Here is a 27,000-nt window from a genome sequence, read left to right on the forward strand (position 1 = left end):
TCATGATGCTAAGCAAATTACTGAATCTCCCTGAGTCTCAGTTTCTCTTTCTGTAAAAAGGAGTAAATATAATCTTTCCCTTTGAAGGCGGCAGAACTATGGGAAATAATTTTTTAGAAATTCTTTCACCAGGGCCTCCCTGGTGGCGCAGTGGTTGAGCGCTGGGTTGCGAAGCTGCCTGCAGCCTCTGCAGTGCCGGTTCGATCCCCGGCCACCGGGTGAGGGTCCCACATGGTACGCAGACCTCTCCTCCCCTCAGCAGTGTACCTTGTCAGTCTGCCTGTTCTGCTCTCTGCTCTGGCTCTGGTGAATTCTCTCACCCTCCCATGCCTCTGACTGTACCCAGTGCTTGTATAAATAAATAAATAAATCTTTAAAAAAAAAAAAAAAAGAAATTCTTTCACCAAATATTTATTGAGTACCTCCTATGTGGGGCTGCAGTGGACAAGAAAATGGGTGTTGTGATTGCTTACCCTCATGGAGCTTATCGTCTGCTGAGTCCAGGCAAAATTGCCACGTTGCCCCAAAGGTAATACTTACAAAATCCTGACCATAATGCCTAGTTGTGCTTAATATTAATGAACATCAAGCTATCAGAATATTTTCTTATTTTTGAGACAACAAGTAGGTGGGGCTTTCATTGGCAAATAAATTAGAAATTGGTATTGAGTATTTTTAATTTGGGAAAGGAAATCATTTACTGCTCTTTGGTGTACATCCTCTGAGCAGCAGACATGTTGATGATAGTCAGTGATAATCATTCGCATGCCTAGGGAGTTCTGATGGCTGTGGAAGGACCTGTGGATGGATGTTCATCTCTTGTATTTCTTTCTTTCTGCCTATGAAATAGTAAACACAAGAAGATCACTTTTCTGATATTGGAGAGCTTTGACCCAGGCTTTTCTCCCAAGACCACCTTGGTTATGTTACGTGTCTGGGGGAGAAACAAGATGAATAAAGCAGTACTTGAAAAAAAAAGAATTAATTTTCTAAGAAGACTATTACAGAGCAGTATTCAGTCAAAGGAGAAATCATTGTTTAGGTTTGAGTGAGTCATCTGGTATGAACAGCAGTCAAGGCTCAGAGCATAGATACGAGAAAAAACAAATATGAATGGGTTTGAGAACGTGCCAGCACCTGCCCCTGCAAACTCACCTGAGAGCCAGCAGGATGCGGGTCACCTCAGCGCTGTTGCGATAGACTGTTGTTACAGATGAGAAAGCCCAGGCTGAAAGGAGGCAAACTTCAGTGGCTCCCCCACTGGAGACACATAACCATTCTGGGCAGCTACCCACAAACCTCTTAGCCAAAGGCAATTCATTAAATCTGCCCACTCATTCATTGGCTTCCCTTTGGCAAAAGGAGGCTTTCTTAAAGAGGGTGTGAGCAACTTGCCCTCATTCATTAAAAATAAACCTTTTATTTTTCCTCAAGCCAGAAAAGCTTCATGTAATTACAGTCTAGAGAGGTAAAGGTGATCCTACACTTAAGCCTACACCCGTCAAAGCACTTGGCTTAACTGGCCGAGCAGGTGTAGCTGGGGGCTTCAGGGATGCCTGTGTTGACAGTTCCTAGGGAACCCCAGAACCCTCTTCAGTAGCCCCTGATGGCCCACCAGGGCCATGACTCACTCTCCTACCTGGAAATAACATCTGGACAGACAAGATGCAATTTATTCCCTTCCTATCCCCATAAATTGCTCATTTTCAAAAGGATAGATGAAACAAAGCATGCTCTTTGAGGTTTCTCTGAAAACTTGGCATGGATTTTAAAATATCCTTTGTGTCCTGGTCTGTAATCCCCACCATTTGTACGTGTGCCCTTTTTGAGGTATTCTCAGTGAAAGAATAGTGGGTTTGCAGCAGTTCACAAAAGGAAACACTCTAGATTTTGCTCAACTAGTGGATAGATTTTAAAAATAGCTCTTGCATTTTGCCATGTGGAATGCCATGTGTGAGCTCCGGGGACAACATGTGTGCTACATGTCACAAAACCCTTCACAAGTGTTACCTAATTAAACTACACAGTATCTGACAGGTGGCAGGCTCCTCAGTGACTTGCAGGAAAAGGAGCTACCGTGCATACTCCCCCAGTTCAGAGCAGGGTCTTGTGTCTTGGGGTTTTGCTGCCCGAAGAGAGGCATCATCACTGAATTGCAACTGAGTTAGACAAACCAAGATCTCCCTAGGACATAGGTAATTATTGTGATTCATTACCACCTTGGCAACTTCAGATTTTTGCCAGACAAGGCCAGTGATGAGTAACAAGGTCAGAAGTGTGCAGGGGAAGCCAGCACTTGGTTATAGACCCACGCACTGGGTGACCTCATGGCAGGGACTTACTGGAGAGCCTCAGGTCAAAAATAAGGAGTTTAAGTCTGGACAACAGCCAGTGTTGGGGTTCTCAAGATAGAGGTGGGGTAAAGGTTAGCACTGGGGAACTAACAACAGCCATTATTAGGTCTGTTTGCAGATGGAAGGAACTCAGTCACCAGGCTCATGGTGGTTGGCTTAGAACCCCTATCTTGGGCCTCCCCTGGTGGCACAGATGGTTGAGAGCAGTGCTGTGAAGCTGTCCGCAGCCTCTGTAGCACCAGTTCAATCCTGGCTGGCCGGCGAGGGTCCCACATGGTGTGGCAGACTCTCCTGTCTTGCCTGCTGCTCCCCTCAACAATGTATTTCTTCAGTCTGCCTGTTCTGTTCCTTGCTCTGTCTCTGGTGAATCCTCTCACCCTCCCGCGCATCTGGCCTGTACCCCGGTTCTTGTATAAAATAAATAAACAAATCTTTAAAAAAATCTTTGATACTAAAAATCTTTAAAGAAAAGAACCCTTCTCTTGGGAGAGAACAGGGCAATTGTGCAATTATCAGAACAAAGCCTTAGAGGGAAGCAAGTGTCAAAACAAAAACAATTGTGCACAGATTAAAGTAGGGAAAGAGGATAGGGACACAGGGAACTAAAGGGAGACTGGCTGTTAGTGCTGGAGCACTGACCTGGAGGGCCAATAGAAGATGGCATAGCAATTGTGAGTGTGCACACCAGGGGCAAGTAGACTTCAGGGATTTGATCTTTGGGAAGGTACATAAACTCTCCATGCCTTAGACTCCCTGTTGGTAAAGTGGAAAGAGTAGAATTTCCTACCTAATAAGTTTTTGAGAAATAACATTAAATGAAATAATTGATGTGAAGTGTGCAGAATGACATGTTGTACCAAGTAAGTGTTTGATAGATATTTGCAATGATGTGAGTGAAGTAAAGATGTTGGTGGTGATGATGATGGTGGTGGTGATGGTGGACATGATGGTGGTGGTGGTGGTGATGATGGTGGTGGAGATGGTGATGGTGGACATGAAGATGGTGGTGGTGATGATGATGGTGGTGGTGATGGTGGACATGATGATGATGATGATGATGATGATGGTGGTGGTGATGATGATGGTGGTGGTGGACATGATGGTGGTGGTGGTGGTGATGATGGTGGTGGAGATGGTGATGGTGGACATGAAGATGGTGGTGGTGATGATGATGGTGGTGGTGATAGTGGACATGATGATGATGATGGTGGTGGTGATGATGATGGTGGTGGTGGTGGAGGAGATGGTGATGGTCAAGGTGGACATGATGATGGTGGTGATAGAGATGATGATGGTGATGTAGGTATGATGATGGTGGTAGAGATGCTAATGGTTATGGTAAACCTGATGATAGTGGTGGTGCTGATGATAGTGATGATGATAATCAAGTTGGTAATGATTCTGTAGATGATGATGATGGATCAGAAAGAATTGCAAATAGTCCCTGCTCCTCAAGAAAAAATTGGCCTGGGGACATGTACTTAATTTATAGGTGGACATCCAGTGATGACCATCAAGTGAACAGTGGGGCATATCCTGAGAACTTGCCTAGTGGTCTGGGTGGATATTCAGTGAATACCTGGTGCTTATGAGGCATGTTACCCAGGTAACTCCAAGGAGTTTGCTGCTACTGTTCCTATAGTTATTTGATAACACCTCGATTTGGTTAACTGAATCAGTGCAGCAGTTCAGTTCTTAAAATGTGTATCATTTGAAATCAATCCTTTAGGAGAAGATTTTCTTTGTGTGTGTGTTTTGGCTTTTTTCCAAAAGATTTATTTTATTTATTTACGCATACAAGAGCTGGGGGGTAGACCTAAGTGTGTGTGTGTGGGGGGGTGGGGTGAGCGAATTCACCAGAGACAGAGTGGGAAATAGAACAGGCAGAATGACTGAAATACACTGCTGAGGGGAGCAGCGGGTGAGGCCAGAGAGGTCTGCTGCACCATGTGGGTCTGCTCCCTGGCTGGGGATCAAACTAGTGCTGCAGTGGCTGGAGATAGCTTGATAGCATTGAGACTTAACCCTGTGTGCACCAGGGAGACCCCAAGAGAAGATTTTTAAGAAAATAATGTGTTGCTTTCATGTATTCCCAAACTACTTCATTCAGTCCCCAGCCCTGGCTTCCTGCTCAGGATAAACAAGGGTGAACTGTGGTCTGTGTTGTCCTTAATGAAACAAAACCCTAACACAAATTGTAGAGCTCAATGTGCTTTTTGTCCTTCCTTGAGCAAGTTTCTGTCATTGTTTTGCTTTACCGATGAACACACTACCTTTCCCAAGCTTTGGGTCAAATCATACAATGTCAATACCCAGGGATTAGCATATAGCAGACCTGTTCATTCTCTATGTACATGTCTGTTGATTCCCAACTGTGTGCAAGGCGCTAGGCTTTCTGTAGCACGTCACTCCACTTCCGATCTCCTCTATTCAGCTAACTTTCATTTGTTCATCCAACAAATATTTGTTATTTAAGATACTTAATCTCTGCCGGCCACTTCAGTAGGCCTTGGGATGTTAATCATGAGCAGTTTCTGCCCAGAAGTGCACAGTGACGTCTTGAGTAGATGAATCTGGACAAATATAGTGCAGTGTGTGAGGTGATGATAGAATACCTGCCAGTCTTAGGGGGTCAGGGAAGGCCCATGGAGAAGGTAACACCTTTCACTCCCCAAAAGGGCTGTCAAAAATACTCACTAGTGGGCCTCCCCGGTGGCGCAGCGGTTGAGCGCTGGGTTGCAAAGCTGCCCGCAGCCTCTGCGGCGCCGGTTCGATTCCCGGCTGCTCCCCGGCCACCGGAGGAGGGTTCCACATGGCGCGCAGACCTCTCCTGCCGCCCGCTGCTCCCCTCAGCAGTGTACTTCGGTCCTTCTGCCTGCTCTGCTCCCCGCTCTGGCTCTGGTGAATTCTCTCACCCTCCCACGCTTCTGACTGTACCCAGTGCTTGTATAAACAAACAGACAAACAAACAAATAAATAAATAACACGCCTCTATTAAAAAAAAATACTTAAAAAAAAAATACTCACTAGTTTCCAGTCTTCCTATCATGACTTTAAAGCCCTGCCCTGCCCAGAAGCAGGTCTTCTTTCCACACCAGCTGCTCCCTGGCAGTTGTCCTCTCCCATCTCTTTGCTCTGCAGATTTTCCCAAGTGGTGCATTGCGCCTTCCATCATTAAGAGATTTTTGGTGAAATGATGGACTTTTCTTCCCATTCTGTGAATACTTTATGACAAAGATTGAAAAATCCTCTCCATTTCCAAAGATCATTTTCTCTTTGGTATAGTAAGCATTCTCATGAGTTAAGGTCATGTGTTTGGTGACCAAAATGTAGACTATTCAGGGCCTCTCTGGTGGCACATGGGTTATGGTCTGAGCATTATCAAGCTGTCTCCAACCACAGCAGCACAAGTTCAATCCTTGGCCAGGGTGCAGCAGACCTCTCCTATCTCCCCACTGCTCCCCTCAGCAGTGTATTTCAGTCAGTCTGCCTGTTCTGCTCCCCACTCTGTCTATGGTGAATCCTCTCACCCCCCCAATCTCTGGTCTACACCCCAGTTCTTGTATGCATAAAAAATTAAAATAAATTTTTAAAAAATGTAGACTATTCAAAGAGACTTTTCATAGCAGCTGTCAAAATGTGTATGTATGACATTTGAACTTTGTAGCAGGATCCTACCCATTTCTCCTTTTAGCTAGGGGTTTTATGGCAGAGGAGGGCACTGTGATCCTTAGATTGTCTTTGTTGAATTGTATGGTATGAATGAATGTAAGCAAATGTGGTGCTTTGAGTTGGCTTACATTGTTTTAGGGCTTAATAGGAGGAATGTGGGGGAATTAGAAGTAATATCGCATCATACAGGGATTACGTCTTTTTTTTTTTAAAGCAGATCTGACTGTACCTTGCAAGACTCTTTATTCTATTCATTCCCAGAATGCCAGAATGGCTGTCCTATAACTAGACTCAGCTCCACCTTTTTAGAGGGAAGGCATTTCAGGGACGCAGTCCACCTTCCTCTCCGGAAGGAGAACATGGGTCACCATGTTTGGATTCACTGCCTGTATCTGCCCAAGAGCAGATGCTAGGGAAGGGGTGCCCATCTGCTCTCTGCCCCTGATGGCCAGGCCCTTGTGTGTTTCCTGTTTATGGTCTTCTGAAATTTTGTTTGCTTTTCTTGAGGGAAAAACATAAAGCTATTTGCTAGGGACTAACTGGGTTATTGTTTGTGTACTTTCAAATTTTCTGTGCATTTAATATGCAAAACCTTATATGAAACAACCATTTCTAATTAACACCTTGGTGATATTTAAGTGATTGAGGCTCATTAAAAGATGACAAGAAAATAATTCCAAATTTTTCCTTCATGCCACAGGAAAGGAGAATTTGACAGGGCAGGTTAAGAAACAGGGAAAGTAAAGCAAACTTTCTGTGAGGACAAGTCATTGATGTTTCCAGATCTTTAATAAATTAATGTTCAAAATAGGGTAGAGGATGTATTCGTGCATGTTGAATAATGTATCTTTAAATGACAGATGCTCCTCTAAGGACTATTTGTTGAAAAGAAATTGTTCATCATGTGAGATTTTTAAGACTTCACTCGGATCTTCTGTGTCTTGATAGTCCACATCCCTGTTATGGTAGGACTCTTAATAAGTGTATGTGTAAAACTGGACCCATATCTAAATCTAAAGAGCAAGGACAGAAATAGCATCAAGAACACTATGTTTTAAGTAGACACGTTTCGTTTCATTTTTTTATTGTAAAAGTACTTGTCGAAATTTTAAAACGCAGAAAAGCCAAACCCCCCCCAAAAAAAAAAAAAAAATGAAGTCCTCTTGCCTCCTGCCTAAGATATACCCATATGTTAGTTCATTCCATTCTAGTCTTTTGTCTGCGCATACATGTACAGTCATGCATTGAATAAGGACGGGGACTCGTTCTGAGGAATGCACCATCAGGCAGTTAGATCATTGTGCAAACATCAGAGTCTAAAAACACAGAGGGTAGAGCCACTACTTGCCTATGCTACTGGCGTAGCCTGCTGGTGCCACCGTGTTGTGACTGTGGTCTGCTGTTATGTGATACATGACTTACTCATCTAAGCAATATTGAGTCACTCTCCTGGGTTCTGGGGTGACAACAATAAATGAACATAGCAAATCTCCTGCCTCATTGGCATTACAGTTATGTGTATACACCTATGAACACAAATATTGGGTCCAAGCTGTAGGTAAGTGTGATTGCTCATATTCCTTAACTTCATGTAATGAACACTATTCCCTTGTTAAATGGTCTTAAGTATTATGATTTTTAGTGGCTAGTGTATACCTTTTTTGTCTTATGAATATACTATAATTTATTTAGGTATCCCCCAATTTGTACTTATTTAGGTATTTTCCCAGTTTTTTGTTATAAAAATAAGGGGCCATGAACAATGTCCACCTTCCTTTTCACAAGTTAATATGAATCCTTAGGGTATATTAATAGGTATGAGCTTATTAGCAGGTTGAAAAGTAGGAAAATTTCAAAGACTCTGGAAACGCTGTTAACTCACCATCTGGAAATATTGTATATTTTGTACTTTTACTAATATCAGGTCTATGCCCCCCTTTTATTTCATGTTTATCAAATGTTTAATAGCATCATGAAAAGGAAAATTTTATTAGTTTGGTGAAAAGTTGTATAGTGTTTTTCAGTTGTATTTTCTTTTTCTTTTTTTTTTTTAAGATTTATCTATTTATTTATACAAGCACTGGGTACGGTCAGAAGCGCAGGAGGGTGAGAGAATTCACCAGAGTTAGAGCAGAGCAGGCAGACTGACAAAGTACACTGCTGAGGGGAGCAGCCAATGTCAGGAGAGGTCTGCATGCCATGTGGGACCCTCACCTGGTGGCGGGGGATCGAACCATCACTACAGAGGCTGCGGGCAGCTTCACAACCCAGCACTCAACCGCTGTGCCACCGGGGAGGCCCTTCTTGTTATTTTTTAGAAAAAGATTTTATTTATTATTCGTGCATAGAAGAACAGGGGTGCAGGCAAGAGCTGTTGGGGTTGAGAGGATTCACCAGAGACAGATTGGGGAACAGAACAGGTGGATCTACTGAAATACATGGCTGAGGGGAGCAGCGGGCGAGACAGGAGAGGTCTGCTGAGCCCTATGTGGGTCGGCTCCCTGGCTGGGGATTAACTCAGGCCATCTCAGTGATAGTCTGATAGCGCTGGGACTTAACCCCTGTGCCACCAGGGAGGCCCTCCTGATATTTTTTAAAACACATTTTTCAAATCTTTATTTCTCTAATTTCTCTGAAAGTCTTCTATTTATCTACAGTAGAGTTTTTCTTATTTATCAGTACTGTTTATATACTGAGTCATTTAATATGTTGTCATGTATGTGGCAAATTTTTCTCTAGGTGGAGGATATGCATTTCTCCCAATTTGTACAACACCAACCAAATTCTGAGACCTGAAATGAGGAGGAGACCCTTCTCTTGGTGTGGATGAAAAGTTGGATTTTTAAACCAGAATTTCCTTCTTGACCTCAGCAGCAATGGCTCAGTTGCTGTGACAGGCATGAAATACATTAACCTATAGTCAGGCCTGCTTTTGGTGCCTGGGGTGCAAGAGTCATGTGGGGTACATGTAGGCTTGTGAGCACATAGGGTGGAGAGTGGGTGAGCCCTGTACTGATTAATTGGTACTCCACCTTAGGCACCAACCCCCCCCCCCATAGTAATAATGATGCACTTGAGTTTAATTGGTTTCCCCCAAATAAGTGCTATCTATATTCTTCAGCAACACAGAGATACACTTTTAGGTTGCAGAAAGAAAAAGTTGGGCTTTGTGGTTGTGGATGAATGAACTAGATCTTGACAAACAGCTGCTGTTCTGAACAGGGACATAGATTTATGTTTAAACTAGAGTAAACTATGTAACCTGGTAATAATTTTGAGTAATGAAGTACGTTTGCTACAGTAACCGTTAAGGAAACAGATAAATCACAGTAATTTCAACATGGCACTTTAGCCGTTCAATAAATGGGTATTTTAAATTTCATTTGCTTTTGAACTAAGTTCAATAATTTATAGAGTAAGTCATTCAAAGATTAATGCTCAGAAGGGAGGAAAATCACTATACAAGAGCAGAAACATATCATTTATGTATATTACTTTGGGGCTTGGTCTGCCTGTTTCCATTATAAGCTTTATTTTTTGAGCCTTTATAATATGGCAGTAAAATATTTGCCACGGGCTAAAACTTGGCATTTGCCTCAAGTTTTTATAATTTTCATTTTATTCTTATATTTCTTTCTCAGATAGTATGACATCTACCTATGTGTTTTTAAATGCTTTACATCATTAGGTAACACAATTAATTCAAAGGTTTGGTTACTTTGAAAACAAGTTTGTGACTCATGATTTCGGAATACACTGGGTTGTCACTGACTCTGGAGGTTTTAAAGAGGGTTACAAAAGTAACAATGGCTTAATAATGTGATTCAAAGAATGAGAAAGAAGGGCGGTTAAATGTCATGGTAGTAACATTCGATTTTACACTCATTAAATCATGACAAACGTGAGCCAGGTCTGTTACTGGAGGATTCATCTAAATTTGGCGTCTGCAGCTTTCTGGCATTACCTAATTTTGCAAAACTCTTATTTAGACACCCAATCTGCTTACTAACACGTTATTTATATGATAACATGGAAGATGTGGGGTTTTTATGTTCTCAGTTAACTATTTTTCTCTTTTGACCACGGGCACCGGCACCTGAAGGTCACTGGCTGTTCTTTATGCTCTCGATGCCCAGCCTGTCAGCTAAGTTCAGCGGTGACACTTAGGAAATACTCGAATCAATAATGAAGGCGTGAAAGTTCGGTTACAGGCAGCCACAAACCTCTGAAGGTTATCCATTCCAGAACATTGAGTTAATACTTGGGTTAGGATTTGTCGTTCATGTTCCCATAAAAACATAATGTAAAAGGTAAATCATCCCACAGGAGTGTATTTAATTTCCAGCGGCTACATGCCAGCACAGGTAATAGAATCATAGTTAGACAAAGGTCTGAACCCGTTTCTGAAAGTACCCCCATCTCAGGTAGAAGACCGTGAGTGGTCACGCTCCGGCCCACACGATGTCAATAATTTACTCTATTGCTGGACACCTGGCTTGACTTGCCCTGTTTCTTAAATGCTGTTGAGTCGAACTCTTTACCTTTAAATCATAGTCTTGATCAGCCTCTTGTAGAGCGCTGAAGACTAGAGTTCAAATGTGACTCAGAATCTATTCATCTCTTTAACCTTCAGACCACTGGATCCCAGAGTAGAATCTCTCAGCAGTCTTGTCTGGGCAACTGTTGTCAAAGTGTCAAAGTTATGCATCTGCTTAACCTGGGAACTTGGTAGAAATGCAAATTAGCAGGGCACACATCCCGAGAGACTGAATCTGGGACTCTTGCATGGGGCCCAGCAATCTGCATTGAACAGGTCGTCTAGGTGATTGCAGCATACAAGCTTGGGGACCTCTGTTCTGGGGCTTATTGGAGCTTGGACCAGAGTAGGATCTTAATTTGTGATTACTTGGGGGCAGAGAGCACTGTGGAGGCCTGGACTTCAGCAGGCAGGTGACCAGCATACTATGCTGTATATCATGCCCAAGGGCCTTGGAGCTGTTAGAAGAGTTTAGTTCATGGTTCAGGCATGTAGTTGAAAGTATGGTGGTGAATTGGTGAGTGGGGGGGGGGGCAACAAGGACCCTCTGGCAGATCCAGTGTGGCCAAGCTAACTTTAGGGTGGACCTTGTACTCCCAAAGCTGCACATTAGAACTCTATCAGTATTTTGTAATTTCTAATTTCACCTGGACTTGAAATGTATTACATTTTAATAAGACATGACACTATGCTATTAATCAAGGTACTGTTAGATCCTTGACATAATGAAAGTTGCCATATGTATTTCAGTGGCTATAAAATGGCTGTAACAATTGTTGTTACTCAAGACTGACAAAAAGAAGTCATCGAGAGTCTTCATCTGGAATGGCTTATAGCCATTTTGGGCATAGAACCTGATTTTTAAAAAGCCATTTTCAAATAAGCTCAAGGATTTAAAAAAAAAATTAAAAAAATATTTTATTTGTAGGTTGCGTGCCAATTGACTGTTTCATATTGTCATTAATACTCTGGTTTAGTTTTCTTTATAATCCCCATCTATTATTAAAAATGTAATAAATATTTTTCCATCTAACTTTCCTCCCTTAAGTTTTCCTGGGTGGAGGTCACCCCCAGTGTCCCCAGTGTGGAGGTCACCCCTGCAGGGTCCCCAGTGTCATTGTCTGTATGCCACCATGGGAAGCAGCAGAGGCAGCTGTCTGCCCTTGCTCCCTGGAAGCCCTTCACATGTTTGTATTTTCCTTTCCTTCCCTGAATAAACAGCTCCAGTTCCTCCAATTGATCCTGTTTACATGATCCCATTTCCAGACACCATTCAAGTGACAGTTCTCCTGGTTTTTATGATGTCCCGGAAAATGTGGCATCCAGAGCTATCCAGATGCCATCTGCTTGGTGCCAGGACAGTGGGAAGACTGGCTTGTGATGCAGACAGTAAGTGTGGAGGATTCCCACAAAGGGCTTTAGAAATCACTAGAATGTAAGCTCTGCGAAGACAGTAGCATTCTTTCTGCGGTTTTATTTGTGTTGATAGATATGTCATGTAGCATATGGTACGCGTCCAACAAGTATTTTTAGAATTAAGGAATGATTAGATGAAGGGGCGAGGGGGAGGAAAAGCAAAATGTCTGTGCACCCATTTAATTGCTTCCTGCCATTGTCTCTTGTTAATCAATTCCAATCAGCAACCAGATGTTACAGGAAGATTGCTTGGTGACTGTGGGTCACCCCACACTGTTCAGGACAGCAAGGCTGCATGGGCTCCATGGAGGGTGACACCATCTGGAGTGGCGGATGTCGCGGTCCCACCCTGAGAAGTGCGTTCTTCTAGTGGACCTCATCTTACTGAACTGACCTGTAATCACATCATGGTCTAAGTCCTGTTCTTATTTTGGGGCAAGATGTTTGGCAGGAGGCTAGACTCAACATTGTAAAGTTATAACCTAGGCAATCTAGCTCATGTTTCCTAAGATGGTTTAGAAATTATTTATATTTTTTAAAGATTTATTTATGCATACAAGAGCTGGGGTACAGACCAGAGCTCCGGGGGGGGAGGGGGTGAGAGGATTCACCAGAGACAGTGGGGAACAGAACAGGCAGACTGACTGGAATACATTGCTGAGGGGAGCAGTGGGTGAGACAGGAGAGGTCTGCTGCTCCATGTGGGTAGCACCCTGGCCAGCCAGGAATAGTGCTGCACCACCAGGGAGGCCCTGGTTTAGAAATTAAAGAGTCATACTTCCATGTTTGAAATGAGGCATAAGAACACTAAACTTGCCACTCATAGTTTCATATTATCCCTGAATTAAATCAGAGCCTCTACTATTTACTCCTTTACCATGATCATGCTTTTCAGTATGGTGGAACTTTTCCCCAGCGCCACCACCTGCGCTCCAGGTAATCATGTGGCTCCATCCAGTGGACAGGGACTGTGTCAGGGGCTTCCCTCACCAGTGAAACTCATGTCTACCTCCAGTTTTGTCTAGTGTCAAAGAATGTGTGGGGCAAAGTGAATTGTGCAGAGATATTTCTCAGGATGTGTTCCTGCCAGAAACCAGAGAAATTCTCACTAACAAAAGTCATCGTGTATCTGTGCATACCGTCAAACATCAAAATATGGATTATATCAATCTTATTTTCTTCTTGACTTTAAACGTTAGAAAATAGCTGAAAATGCGTGGTCCCTTTCCAATATTGGATCCCATGGACTGCCATTAGTGAAGGAATCTAATTCCTGGGCTAGCTGTTACTACACAATTTGATCCCCTCCATCCCTTTGTATATTTACATCAGTTCTGTAACTTCACTTTATCATGTTGCAAATCATTTTCTGGAAGATGGTGAGGTCTAAATAAATATGTAACAAGTGTTCGCACAACAGACCAATAGAGCAAGGAGATTCAATTATGTTACCACAGCACATTATTGGCTGGGGGAAATTGCCACTTTTGGTTTCTTATCAATGATTCTAGAAATTCACTGATCTGTTAATTTTGGATAGGTTTTAAGGTTGCAGGTAGTGGAATAGCATTCAACTGTGAAAAAAATTTTTTTTTCTTGGAACTTTTCTTCTTTGATGTGGCAGCAAGAGGGTTTTTTCCATTCACATTCACTCATTAGGAAAAAATTCACATGCCAGGCCATGAACTTATGGGAGCCTGAAAAATGACCTACATTTCCTATTACACCTCTAACTTACTTGGGTGAAACGAGTCGTGAAAAAGGTATAGGGTGGAGTTAGAACATACAGGTCATTGCAGATTTCCCCCTAAAAGTGATGGAACACCAGAACATTTTCTCTGAAATTCTTGTAATTTAAGCTGTAGAGCTTTTGAAAAATATTTACTGAATTACTTTTACTCACCAATGCTACTGTACAACTCAGAAGAAACTTAAGTCCATATCAGTAAAACTGCAAACAAAATATCAACAGGAGAGTCAAAATTACTGCCAAAGATTAAACAAATTGAACCAACAGACCCTCACCAAGCACTTGTTTTGTTTTGTTTGCTGCTGCCTCTACCTCCTCACTGGGGCCTGGTAAATAGTAAGTGCTAAGGAAATATTTTTTGATGTATTGTGTGTCTACACCTGTGAACTGCACAGTGAACTGCTGTCTATAGGGCATTACAGTCGCGTTGATGGACTAAGGCACAAATAAGTGAATAGAAGAGTTACTGTAAGGAAGTAGAAGAGTGTAACTAGTTAGGTACTCTTAACTAGTAAGCCATATAACTAGTTGTAGTTATAATCAAACTCATTTGTGTCATTTAAGGCACAGGTGGACAGGGAAGGTATAACATGAGGTAGATTGGGTTGGATCTGAAAGACTAGTAGGGTTTGGCTGGATGGAAGGAGGCCATTCTAAGTAACACAGACAAAAGAGCAACACTAGAACTGCAAATATGTGGGGGATATGGGACGCCTGCCATTCTCGTAGAAGAGGGTAATTTATGGAGGGGCCAATTGGTGGAAGGTCTTCTCTGTCAGAAATGTCAGTATTCTGATTCCACAAGTTTGGAAAGATTTTGGAACAGAGAAATGATACAGCGCACAGAGCAGTGTTCTTGTCTAACTGACTGGGGATCTTGATAAGATGCAGGTTTTGATTTGGGAATCTGGGGCTCAGACCCAAGACCTCCCTTAGAAGAGACTTGCAGATGTGTCTTCACATGGTCATGATGCGTGAACTACACTTAGTAAGAACATAGGGTTCTATTTCAGGAGATTTATTTGACAGTTGTTTTAGACAGGCATCACACTGCTTCATTGCGTTTTGGTTTTGGCGTCCAGAGAAACCTGAGATAATCAGATGGTCCATTTCTCTTTCCTTGCTAATGGAAAAACCAAACCTAACCAAACTGAGGTCTAGTGGTCTGTAGTAGTGGGAGCAGGACTGGCCCCCAGTTGTCCTAACTGGTGGTCCACACCTTGCACCACCCCATAGTGGTGTCCTCAGAAAATTCAAGGCCATGAGAAAACTTCCAAGAAAATGTTGCTATTTAAATTCTTGTAAAATGAACAGATGCCCATTGATTGGCTGGAATGGAGAAGTCAGACAAGAGTAGACTTTGCCAACTGGGAGGGACCCCAGCTTCACAGTCTTCTTGTAAAGTGATAGGTGCCAAGTGAGTTTTAAGTCTACCAGCAGCAGCAACTTTCCCTAGTAGTTTGGGGCTTGGTTCCCTCCATTAACAGAGGGCAACAGAAATAGCACAAGGCATTTCCCTGGTGGGCTGATAGTTGGTCAGAAGGCCAGGATGGTCCCCCTTGTCCTTCCCATACCCAGGATGGAGGGAGAGCCTTGGCACTGGTAAGTGGTGTGTGCCTGTGTTCTTCCTCTCTGCTTTTGGAAAAGGAGAGGGATTTATTCCTTTTTCTTTTCCAGCTGTAATATTCCTTTGGCTTCCAGCACTGGCAGCATAAAGGGAGGGAGAGGTGTGGAGTTCCATAAGAAGCTGGAAACAAAGTTTGGTTGGGGATGAGGGTGTGCATTTTGTTTTCCAGATCTTCATCTACCCTGAGTGAGTTTTTTGACTCTGGGGTATTGCACAAGTGGCCATAGCACTACAAATGCAAATAAATGTATTTATTTAGGGTCAGAATTTTAGTTTGATATTGACCGTGCCCTGTTAGTGTGTGAGACGTGTGTGCGTATGTGTGTGCGTGTGCACATGCAGCGGCAGGTGGTTTGGCAAATCTGATTTCATCTTGAAACATTTGTTCCCTTTCTGCTACTATGTTAGACATAATAAACATTTGGTGAATTACTATTTCCAGAAACTGTCCCAAGTTGACAAGAAATGGATTTGAGGTTTCTCCCTTAGTAATTTTTTTGTTATCTGATTCCTTTACCAAAAAAAACCCCCCAAAAAAACAAAAAAAAAACCCCTCCATACAATGCTGTGGTTTAGTACTCTTTCAGTCAAATATGAATATGATATGATTTTTGAAATTATTACTTTACTATTAATCATAAAATTCATGCCTAGTTTTCTATAAACTAGTTATTTTAAATTCTCAAGGAAGTGTTTTAATACAGGGCATGTTTAACTGCTAGCTATAACTGATATGATCATTTAATTTGAGGGTGATTTATTGTATTTAATATATATGTTGTATAGGCTTGAAATGTTAAAAATTGAGAAATACAGTAACCTCTGCAGAAGCAACCACTGGTGTGTATGTTACATTTATAGAAATGTACATGTGGATAATTTAAAAACCTTAAGGAGATCTGGAAATTGTATTTTAAGTTGAACTTACTTATTGTTAGAAAAAATAATGAATATAATAGGAGTATAGGCTTGTAAAAAAGTGCAAGAGACTAGAAACGTAGGTAACCATTGTAGACATATGGTGAATGTCCTCTCAGGCTTATTCTTGTGTGTACACACACACATACATGCATGCATTTTGGGCTATATTCATATTTTGATTTAGTTTCCACTGTTGTACTTCATTAAGTTAGGGAGGTTTCCATTAGCATTTATAATTTACAAGCTAAAAAATTGATAATGTTAATTTTATTCATCATTCTAACATGTGGCATTATAGGATGGGCAGTTTAATCCACAGGTCAATTTCCATGCAGTCATTTTCTTTTTAAATTTATTTTTAAAAGTTTTAGCAAAGTTAAAGTACCTTAACTTGTAATCACAGGTTGAGGTTCAATGACCAATGTTGTATGGCTCTCCTGATGCTCATCTTGAATGTGGATTAAATTGTGGAGTTAATTCTCACTAATTGCATATAATATTTTATCAAGGCCACAGTCATTGAGCATTACCATTCTCACAAAGGGACTCGGGTGGTGTATGGACACTTGGCGAATAGTAGTGAGTACTTTGCTGATGAACTCTTTGGAAGTGCTTGGTTTGAATGCATTTCCCCATGTTCTTTTGTACATTTAGATGTACTATCTAAATGTGTTTAATGTTTTTTTTTCTGCAATAACCAATGAAAGTCCTCAAGTTCTAGGAAGGAGTCAAATTATTGATGATGGGACCATTTTTCTCAACATTGCACCTCTTAGGACTTTAGAAACCCTGATAGCTAAATTTTAACATTAAAAATGATCATATTTCATGATACAAATCTAGGAATATAAAATGGGGTAGAGCTAAAGCATGGGAAGGTATAGATGAAAGAAAATTGACCATGTGTAGATCATTATTAAAACTGGGTAATAGGAATTAAGTGTTCATCCTATGGTTCTCTTTGCTTTTGTATATTTTAATTTGTCTATAACAATAAGCTTGAAGTGGGAGCCATAATATTGTAGTGTATGATACTGTGATATTTCAACTTTTAAATGAGGTTGTGCCTGAAACCTAGTGCCCAAGATCGGCTACTTGAGCAAGTTCTATGAAAAGCCCAAATCACCACATAGATAGTGCATTGAATAAGTGTTTTCATCTCATCCTGTGTTTTCATCTCATCCTGAGTGTCTATCTCCTTGGTGGTCAGGATGGCAGACGTATTTTCCAGAGCTGGCCATAGTGGCATCTCCCATCCCGGTGCTCTTACCCTGTGACTTACTGGGAGGTGAGGGCTGGGTGCCCTCTTGATCTGGGAAAGCTCGAGACTCCAACAGAAGTGATACCCCAGGTGGCTGTGGTAAAAGGCAAGCCAGCTTCTGCCTGGCTCTCTTGTTGTGCACACTCTTGAAACTCAGAACTCTGCTCTGAGGAAGCCCAGGCTACATAGGGCACCCATGCATGGGTATTCCAGCTGATAGCATCTCCCATCCACATGGTTGCTAATGGCAGCCTCCTGACACAAGGGACAAACTTTCTGATGATTATAGCCCCGGCCATCTAGTTCACCCCCAGCTCAAATCCTCCCAGCGAGGCCCCCAAAGCCATGGAGTGGAGAAGAGCCTAATAAAATGCCTGTGGGTTATGTGACTAAGTTGGGATATGTTACATAACAGTGTGGACTGGGTAGTCAGCATATATTATTGAGGGAGAGGAGACTCTTATTTCTTAGTGAGTCTTTTTTTCCATAACATGCCCAAAGACATATACATGCAAAGACATACATTGCATATACATGCAGTGGCTGGTTTGATGGCCTTCACAATAACTTACTATTTCCATCAACATGATTTTCAAATCAGGAGTTACATCATGGACCATCAATTGTTCTCTGAATAAAGTAGTTCACAGCTGGGCAACAGTATGGTTCTCTTTAGTTCTTCTTATTCCACCTACTCCTTCATCAGGACTGTCTTTTCCTGCTGGAACTCAGATCCATGGTTTCCATGCATTCTCTCCCTAGGACTCTAGCTGGTTGGGCTGGGAGGAGAGAAAGGTGGTGTCCTCATCTGGAGACTGGACAGGGTAGGGGGTGTCCAGAAGTCTTTCTCTGTCTATTCTGACCAGAATATTTGCTTCTTCATTAATAAGCAATGCTCTTTATTACTGCATACACAGCTGGTGTCCTTCTGCCTAACTCTATGATATTTTTTACACTCCATATTGTTCATGAAAAAAATAATATTTTTTCAGTGATAAACAGAATAAAAAGTTGTCCAGCACTTGTAGCTCAGAACAGTTGCTAGCTTGAACTCTTATCTAATATTCCATTTCTCAGGCATGGTGCATCCACAAAGGTTTGCTGTGTTTTCTATTTCATACTTTTTACATCGCTTAAATATTTAATAATATGCATACATACGTGATCATAATTGGCAATTAGCCTTTTTAATAAGGCTTTTTCTAAAAAATGTTATTTTGTGCATGTTTGGGAGAAAAATACCAGAAACACCACTGTATAAGATCTCCTTTTTGACATCTCCCATACCTAGTAAAAGAGATTTGCTCCTGACAAATTTTAATACATAATACACCAAGCTACATTCCAATCAATTTCCTAAAATGTAGATAAAACACTTTCAAATGTCTATTGTAAATAACAAACTAATATGTAAAGATGAATGGCTTAGAGTGTTGCTTCCTGATCATCAAACATTTAATGTGCTTGACTAGCCCCTGCTTTGTATGCTGGAGCAGGTACGTTTGCATAATATGCTTGTTTATGATATGGAGTGACAACTCTATAAATAAAATTAGAAAAATGTGGGTAAAAAGATATAATAAAAACAGGTAGCTTCCTAGCATGGACCATTACCTAGTGAGGTAGAGACTTAGAGCTTGAAGAAACTGAAAGAGGGAGAAGAACAAAGAAGGGGGAAAGAGCTGGATGTTATTGATCATTTTTTTTGTTGATGGTTATGGATGGGTGTGGGATGGAGTTGTGTTTTAAAGGGGCAATTTCAGGAAGGGTTCACAGAATCTAATAGAGTTCTAGTATCATTCTGAGGCTTTCATCCTGACATTGCAGACTGTACCTTTGTCTACTTTTGCTGATTTAAGCTTGTAAGTTTCCCTGCGTGAAGCTGAGAGATTAGGAGTCAGACATCGTGATTGGTCTCCAAGCACCAGGAACCTCCGAGATACATACCCACTTTGTTGATCACACCTGATGTCACTTACACCTCAGTCTAATGGACTTTGGACTTGGAATGTGACTCAAACATTACCATACATTGTTTTGTGAAAATGGTTTATGCAAAGTGGTTTCATAAAAATGGTGTATCACATTTAGGACAGAAATATGAATTTGTCGTTTATGAGCAAAGGTGGCATAAGAACTTCGAGGATGTCAACTAAAGAGAAGTTCTGTGGGGATTACTCTGACAGCTTTTCATATCAGTAGGGGCCTGGGATTCAGGGTGAGTGGACTGCCAGTTCATCAGAACACTCTTTTCATCCTGTCTCAGAGGCTCCCAGCCCAGCACATGTACCATCTATTCTCTATTTGTCCCCATTCCTGTTGCCTATTTACATATTTAAATTTGCTCTGCATTAAATTCAACTATCTCATCACTGTTTTTAAAATATTGGTCTAGTTTTGTACTCATGTTAATGATGAAATAGACTGCTCTAATCAGGTGAACATTTCGATGCAAGTGAGAATTTATAATTTGAGATGATCTGTCCTCATTTTCTGATTGTTCCCAAGACTAAGAAAAGCCTTCAGTAGCGTGTGCGTCATCCTGAAGAACAGAGTAGCGATTAAGGACAACGGGATTATTAGAAAACTCGCCATGAATATGTTCTGTCAAACCTGCGTGATGGCACAGAGATCACTCCCTCTTCCAAAGCTGCCCTCCCTGCTGCTTACCACTTGGTCATCATCTTTTAATCATCTTTAATCACCCCGACGGCCAACCACACGTTGGTCAGGCCCTCCACTTTCATGTATATTTAGGTGGAGAGTTATTCTCAACCTATGAAAAATATCAGTGTGGTGCTCTGTTCTTGGTCGACTAGATTCTTTTCTTTAAAGATTTATTTATTTATTTATGAAGCACTGGGTACAGTCAGAAGCGTGGGAGGGTGAGAGAATTCACCAGAGCCAGAGTGGGGAACAGAACAGGCAGACTGACAAAGTACACTGCTGAGAGGAGCAGTGGGTGCAGCAGGAGAGATCTGCTGCGCCATGTGGGACCCTCGCCGGTGGCCGGGGATTGAACCAGCGCTGCAGAGACTGCGCCACCAGGGGAGGCCCCGACTAGTTTATTTTCTACTTACTAGTTGATTCTCTTTATATTGTTTATTCTTTTGTTCCCATAGTTTATCTTATTACTTCTAAAAGTGCAATGCTCCTATGTTGTTGACATTTCAACCTATTATTAACGTAATAATATATTTTAATATATTATTTTCATCACAGGTAACTGCCATCTTTTTTTTTTCTTCCCAAGGAGATGGTTTGTTTTTTAACTGTAAAATCAGAGTGATAGAGACCTGATTTTATCTCAAAAGTTATTCAATTCCTGCTTCTTACAACTGGATTTTCCCCCAGTGTACTCAATGCCAGATATTTACTTCATATATTAATAGATGTTTGTTTTTAAATTTTCAGTAAGGCCAATTGATTTGTATTATAGGAATGTGGTGATTTTTAGGGCTGCCCCCCCTGCTCAGACACTTGCCCAAGTCTTATGACACCAAAGACTCTGAATACATCTAGAATTTCAGCATCAGATCACAACTCCATTATTATAAAAAAAAAAAACCCTGACCCCCTGTGGATTGCTGTAAATTCTGTGTCTCCTGGTGGTCTACTGGCATCCAGAGAATTAATTCACTGTTACCCTCCATTGAGGTGGTGCTTTTCCTTCTATAATAAAAGTTGTCAGTGGTGTTCCGTGGTAGAGCTTATTAGAAAACTGTTGAATTTTATCAATTTTAAGAGGCTAGGGCTCTTGTTTTAAAAATACTTGAGTTTTCCCAGAAAATCTGTTTATCTCCACCATCTCCGCCCACTGTGCCCTCGCGTCTCCCAAACCCCTCATCTCTTCTTACACGTCTATTTGTCTTTCTGGTATAAGCCACGTTTGGAAGTCTCATTAAACCAGCATCTGTTCTGTTTTAGGAGAAACCCGATGCCAGCCCCACGTCACTTCAGCTGCGGTCCCAGATCGAAGTAAGCACAGTGACTTTAATCATCTCCTTTGCTTCTGCGTTTTTGTTAAGCCATTTTCTCTATGAACCGGATGAGTCCCGCAGCTCTGCCTGCACTGACGCTGTGAATCTTCTCTCCTAGGAGACGCTCGGCTTCAGCAGTGTCGCGTCAACACCCGAAGTGGAAAGAAAGTAAGTTTCCTCCTCTCGGCCCAGGATCAGAATTTCTAAGAAGGTGTCTTTAAGGTCCATCCTGGGGGAGGTCAAATGGGTGTTGATCCCGCTTATGCCCTGCAGAGTTTGATGTCACTTCCTCCAGTGGGGTGTGTGTTCATACACAGAGGTGTTGAGTGTTTCAAAATTCAGGGGGTGATGCCCCGGGAATCTGTGAGGTCATTCATGGACACTACTTATTCTGAGTAAGCCCTAAGCGCATATCTGGAAGTGAGCGTGAAGTAGGGAAAAGGACAGTTAAACCAACCAAAATGGGTTTTCTTCTTTTATGTTAGATTTTTGTTTTTATAGACGAAGCAAGTCATAAAGAAGCAAGGTACAAATTAAAATACATTCCGGAATAAAATGATTCAAAATGCCCTCTCTTTGGTAGGTGATCTTAAAACAAGAATAAATGCTTGTGACAGAGAGGGCAAATGCTCACTGACCTTTCCTGTTAAAGGTGATATTTTTGCTTCCATGTCCTAACTTCAACCCTGTAATCTTTACTCTTGTGGAGGATAATTCTATGTTACAACGTATTTCCAGCATTTCTTCCAGGCAACTTAAAATAACAAAAAAAAAAACACAAAACAATGTTTTTCTATAACCTTTCCCTTTTCTATTTTATTCCATCATAATCATGCTAGAATGTTCTATTTTTGATCTTCTGGGGTAAAGAAATGTCAAGAAAGTGCACAACTTTAAACAGTCACTTCCCTTGGCACAGAGCCACGCACACTGCTTCACGCCAAGAGGGACACAGGAGCGGCTTAGGGAGAAAGCATCTGTGGAATGAAAAGCACACGTTAGGGGAGCGTGTGTGTGCTTTACAGCACAGTGCTGCCTAATCCGCCCACGTGTGCGCTGCGGGCATGGGGCAGCTTCAGGAGGGAAAGCTGCTTTGCCAACGTTCCAGCTCTCCATGGAAGGGCTGAGCAAATCTCCTTCAGGACAGAGAAGCTTTGGGGGTGATGAACAAAGGAAAACCCAGGCCATTGGCCCCCAAGGCTAGAGGATAACGTGCAGTGAACACAAACATCCTTGTCTTAGTTGCATGTATTTCCCCAGCAACGTCATGGTGCAAAGATTGAAATGGACAAGAGATTTGAGTTGACATGGATTTTGAAATTGGAGGAACCCAGAGAATGCTAGACTGAGCGTGGGCAGCAGCCCTGGGTGAATGGGCCGGAGGTTCTCCTGACCTGGTGCTACCTGTGTGGCATGATTCAGGCTGAGCACTCAGGGCGTCTGTCAGAGTCTCTGGATCCTTTGGGAAATAGCAAATGTTTGCCTTTCCTCTTAAAGAGGAAGTGACTCACCAAATTTGTACTAATCTTAGGAAGGCTGGGTATTTCTTCTTCCCTTTAATTATGGGTAGTCATTTCTTCCATGTTTTTGTCCTTTAGTAAAATGGGGCATGACTCCTGTGGTCAAGCAAGAGACTGACAGGCTACAGTGAGGGTAACCAAAACTCTATGTGCTTGCACACACAGACACACATGCACACACAGAGCCACTAATTATTACTGCTCACATATTCAAGAGTAAGTTGCCAGCGACATGACCATCACTCCTAAATGTTTAAGCATGCAAAACTTTACTATAATCACCAAATTGAGGACATTTCATAGTGATTTTTTAAGGATCCAGTTCCCATTCAGGTTTCTCCAACTGTTCCAATATTATTTCACATAACATTTTTTCCCCAATTCAATACTTAAAAAAAAAAATCACCCTAATATCTATGTGTCTTTGTCACGTTTATTCTGAAGGGATTTCTTGGCTTTTGTATTTATGATATTGATGTATTTTAGGAGTGTAGACTAGATGTTTTGTAAAATTCTATCACTCTAGTTTCCTTTTTATTTTTATTTATTTACTTATTTTAATTTTTAAAAGTTTATTTTCATACATCATTGTTGTTTATTTTTGTACAGTATTTAAGTTCTCCCCTCAGTAGTAGTCTCCATACTTCTCCACCACCACAGCACCCCTGATCCATCACCACGGTCCCTTGTGCTCTTCCCTCCCCTGTTTGGACCCCACTCCTTCCCCATCCCTGCTGTGTGGCCCTGAGCTCGCAAGTTTTATCTTTTTCATGATCATTTGTTTGCTGTCTCTATATTCCACATGTAAGTGAAACTATCTGATATTTCTTTTTCCTTCTGACTTATGTCACTGAGCAAAATCCCTTCCAGCTCCATCCATGTTGCCACAAATGGCATGAGTTTATCTTTTCTGATTGCTGAGTGGTGTTCCATTGTGTGTATAGACCACATCTTTATTCACTCATCTGTTTTGGGGCATGTGGGTTGTTTCCATGTCTTGGCTATTGTAGATAGTGCTGCAATAAACACAGGAGTGCATGTTTCCTTTGGAATCAATGTTTTTGTGTTTAGGTAGATTCCTAGGAGCGGAATTGCTGGGTCATATGGTAGATCCATCTAGCGTTTTGAGGTTCCTCCACACAGCTTTCCACAGTGGCTGGACCAGTGTACACTGTCTGGGTTCCTTTTTAAGCCTCAGTTTTGATTGTGTTCTCAGTGCCCTGCATCCTGTTGTCAGTTTGCCCCATCTCAGTGACATTGATTTTGATCATTTGACTAAGGTTAAATGTCTGGTTTCTCTTTTCCCTGTTATTAATAAATATTGTGTGGGGAGATAATCTGAGACAATGTAAATACCTTGTCCTCCTCGAATGTTTACCTAATGGTTTCAGATTTTTTTTCCAAAGATTTATTTATGCATACATGAACTGGGGTACAGGCCAGAGGTGTGTTGAGGAGGGCGTGAGAGGATTCACCAGAGACAGAGTGGGGAACAAAACAGGCAAATCTACTGAAATACACTGCTGAGGGGAGCAGCGGGTGAGTCAGGAGAGGTCTGCTGTGCCATGTGGGTTGCTCCCTGGCCAGGGATCAAATTCTTGCTGCAGTGGCTACAGATTGCTTCATAGGTTGCGTCTTAACTCCTTGCACCACCAGGGAGGCCCAGATTTTCTTTTAATATGTGATAATACTCTGGACACTCTAGATCAGATAATAATCTGATTAGGAGGGGTACAGTGTTTATGTAGAATTATTTGTATTTTTGTACATGAAAATGCCAGTACTTTGAAATGTAAAATCCTTCTACTCTTCAAGTCAAAATGCTTTGCAGACCCTGGAGGATGAACTGGCAAACCGGTTGGTTGTGTCTGAGTAGTGTCTGCCAAGCAAAATAACATTCTGAGACAGCAGTGTTATTTTATAGACAGAAGTTTTTTTCTCCTTTTTATGCAGAAGGCAAGAGAACTCAGTAAACAAGTGAACTGACTGTACAGCAGCGCCCTTAGACACAGAGACCCGGACAAGCAGTTCCCCCCCTCACCCCCAAATCACCTTCCAGGCTAGACAAGGAGGCTCCTGCCTTCCAGGTCTACTGCTCCTCCCTTTCCCCCCAGGTAAAACCTGTTCTAAGGGAGCTTTCAGCATTAACCAAGATGTAAATTCTGATTTCTAAAAAAAATACTTCCCCTCTCCCAATGGACTCTAGTATACAACAGAGTTTAAAAATTTTCAGTTGCAGGAATATACCTCTGACCAGAAGAGACTGTGGAGGGAGGGGTCATTTGTGGGAGGAGACAGGCTGTGAGCAATCTCATATACCCGAGACACCTGGCATCACAGCGAGGCCGATTCTGGCTAGGTAGACAGGGTAGAGGCCCCACAGAAAATGAAAATAGCAGAAAATGGAAATTTACAGGCCCTGCGTCTGTGAGCAGGAGACCACCAACAATGCTTGATAAGGAGAGAGGGGAGAGAGTTGGGTGATGAACCTGTGTTTTGGGCGTGTTAATCTTTAGGAAGCTTCCCGTGCTTTTACAACAGCTGCCTGTGTATTCACCTTTAGCAGCCTACTTCCCCTCACACATGTGCTGGACAGAGGCCCCTTTGTGAGCTTTATTGGTATAAAAAGCCCTAGAAATGAGCAGTTTGGGGGCACCAATTTCTGTGCCCCCTCCTGTTACAGCAGGGAGCTTTCTGCTTTCCTATTACTGAGTAAATTCTCTAAAACTCACTCTTCGTTGTCCATGTCCTCAATTTTCGTGGCCTAGACAAGAACTCGCCAACACTGCAGCACCAGTACCTGCTCAGGGCTGCCAATCGGGGCTGCCTGGTGTGTATTTGGCCTGTAGATGTGCATGGCCCGCACGACAGACTGACAGACAAGCAGACATCTCAGTGGGCTTGTTCCCATTCATTCTTTTTGTCTTATAGTCACCGCATCCCTCTACACGCTGCCACTGAGCTGACAATGAGTAAGGCCAACGTGGCTTTCCCTTGAACCTCTTCAGTTTATACCTGTTTACATCACTTATCGAAGAGCATACTTCATTACACCAACCACGGGTTTGTGTCAATTGACCAAAAAGAAGGACATGCATTAAATTTCCTGTTAGTTTCAAAAAATATCTAGACAGCAAGGCTTTTTTTAAAAAAGATTTATTTATTTATGCATACAAGAACTGGGGTACAGGCCAGAGGTCAGAGGTATGGGGGTGAGAGGATTCACCAGAGACAGAGTGGGGAATAGAACAGACAGGATGACTGAAATATACTGCTGAGGGGAGCAGTGGGCAAGGCAGGAGAGATCTGGTGCACCATGTGGGTAGCTCCCTGGCTGGGGATCGAACTCGTGCTGCAGTGGCTGTGGATAGCTTCATAGGTTGTGCCTTAAACCCATGCACCACCAGGGAGGCCCAGCAAGGCTTTTTTTTTTTTTTTTTTTTTTTCCTTTCATTAGAACTATCTCAGTAGCTGTATCTTTTAGGAATGAGTTGTTAAAAGAAAGAGTCACAAGTTAAGAATTAGCTTTATTGGATAATTCATGAATCAGGCAGCAGCCAGTCTATAGATATTTATAGATAGAAAGAGGGCAGGACAAGGTAATTAGCCAAAAAAAAAAAAAGATTATTTCAGGTAAAGCTACCTTCTGTCAAAGGGGAGTGGTGGTCTTATGCAGATGATTTCATTGGTGCTAATCAGGAAATTTCCAGATTGAGTGGTTTAGGATCATACTTTTGGGAGAAGTTGAAACTGCAATAGGTAAGAACTCTGAGTTGGGCCTGGCAGTTAGGACTCCATTTGGGGCCTGTTTTTCTATTTTGAACAGCATTGAGCTATGATTAACAGAATGTGACAAATAGCTTACAGAAAAAGCCAGGCACATCAGATACAGCCTTTGTATGGGTGCCTCCAGGGCTCCAGGAAACCTTCTGAACCCAGGGGCACTTCTAAAATTTGTTTTC

At 42.0% G+C, this 27,000-nt stretch overlaps 1 protein-coding gene across 2 annotated transcripts in view; it reads left to right on the plus strand.

The window, feature by feature from the left end:
• Positions 1–27,000, plus strand: part of SASH1 (SAM and SH3 domain containing 1) — a 229,628-nt gene that overhangs the window by 113,479 nt on the left and 89,149 nt on the right. For both annotated transcript variants that reach the window (XM_037520543.2, XM_037520542.2), the window contains exons 3-4: positions 21,466–21,516; positions 21,637–21,686. In XM_037520543.2, the coding sequence (XP_037376440.1) occupies positions 21,466–21,516; positions 21,637–21,686 (101 nt within the window). The remainder of the gene's footprint in view (positions 1–21,465; positions 21,517–21,636; positions 21,687–27,000) is intronic.

This window comes from Talpa occidentalis, unplaced genomic scaffold, assembly GCF_014898055.3.
Source record: "Talpa occidentalis isolate TD23 unplaced genomic scaffold, MPIMG_talOcc4v2.1 talOcc4.2, whole genome shotgun sequence".
NCBI classification, from domain to species: Eukaryota; Metazoa; Chordata; class Mammalia; order Eulipotyphla; family Talpidae; genus Talpa; species Talpa occidentalis.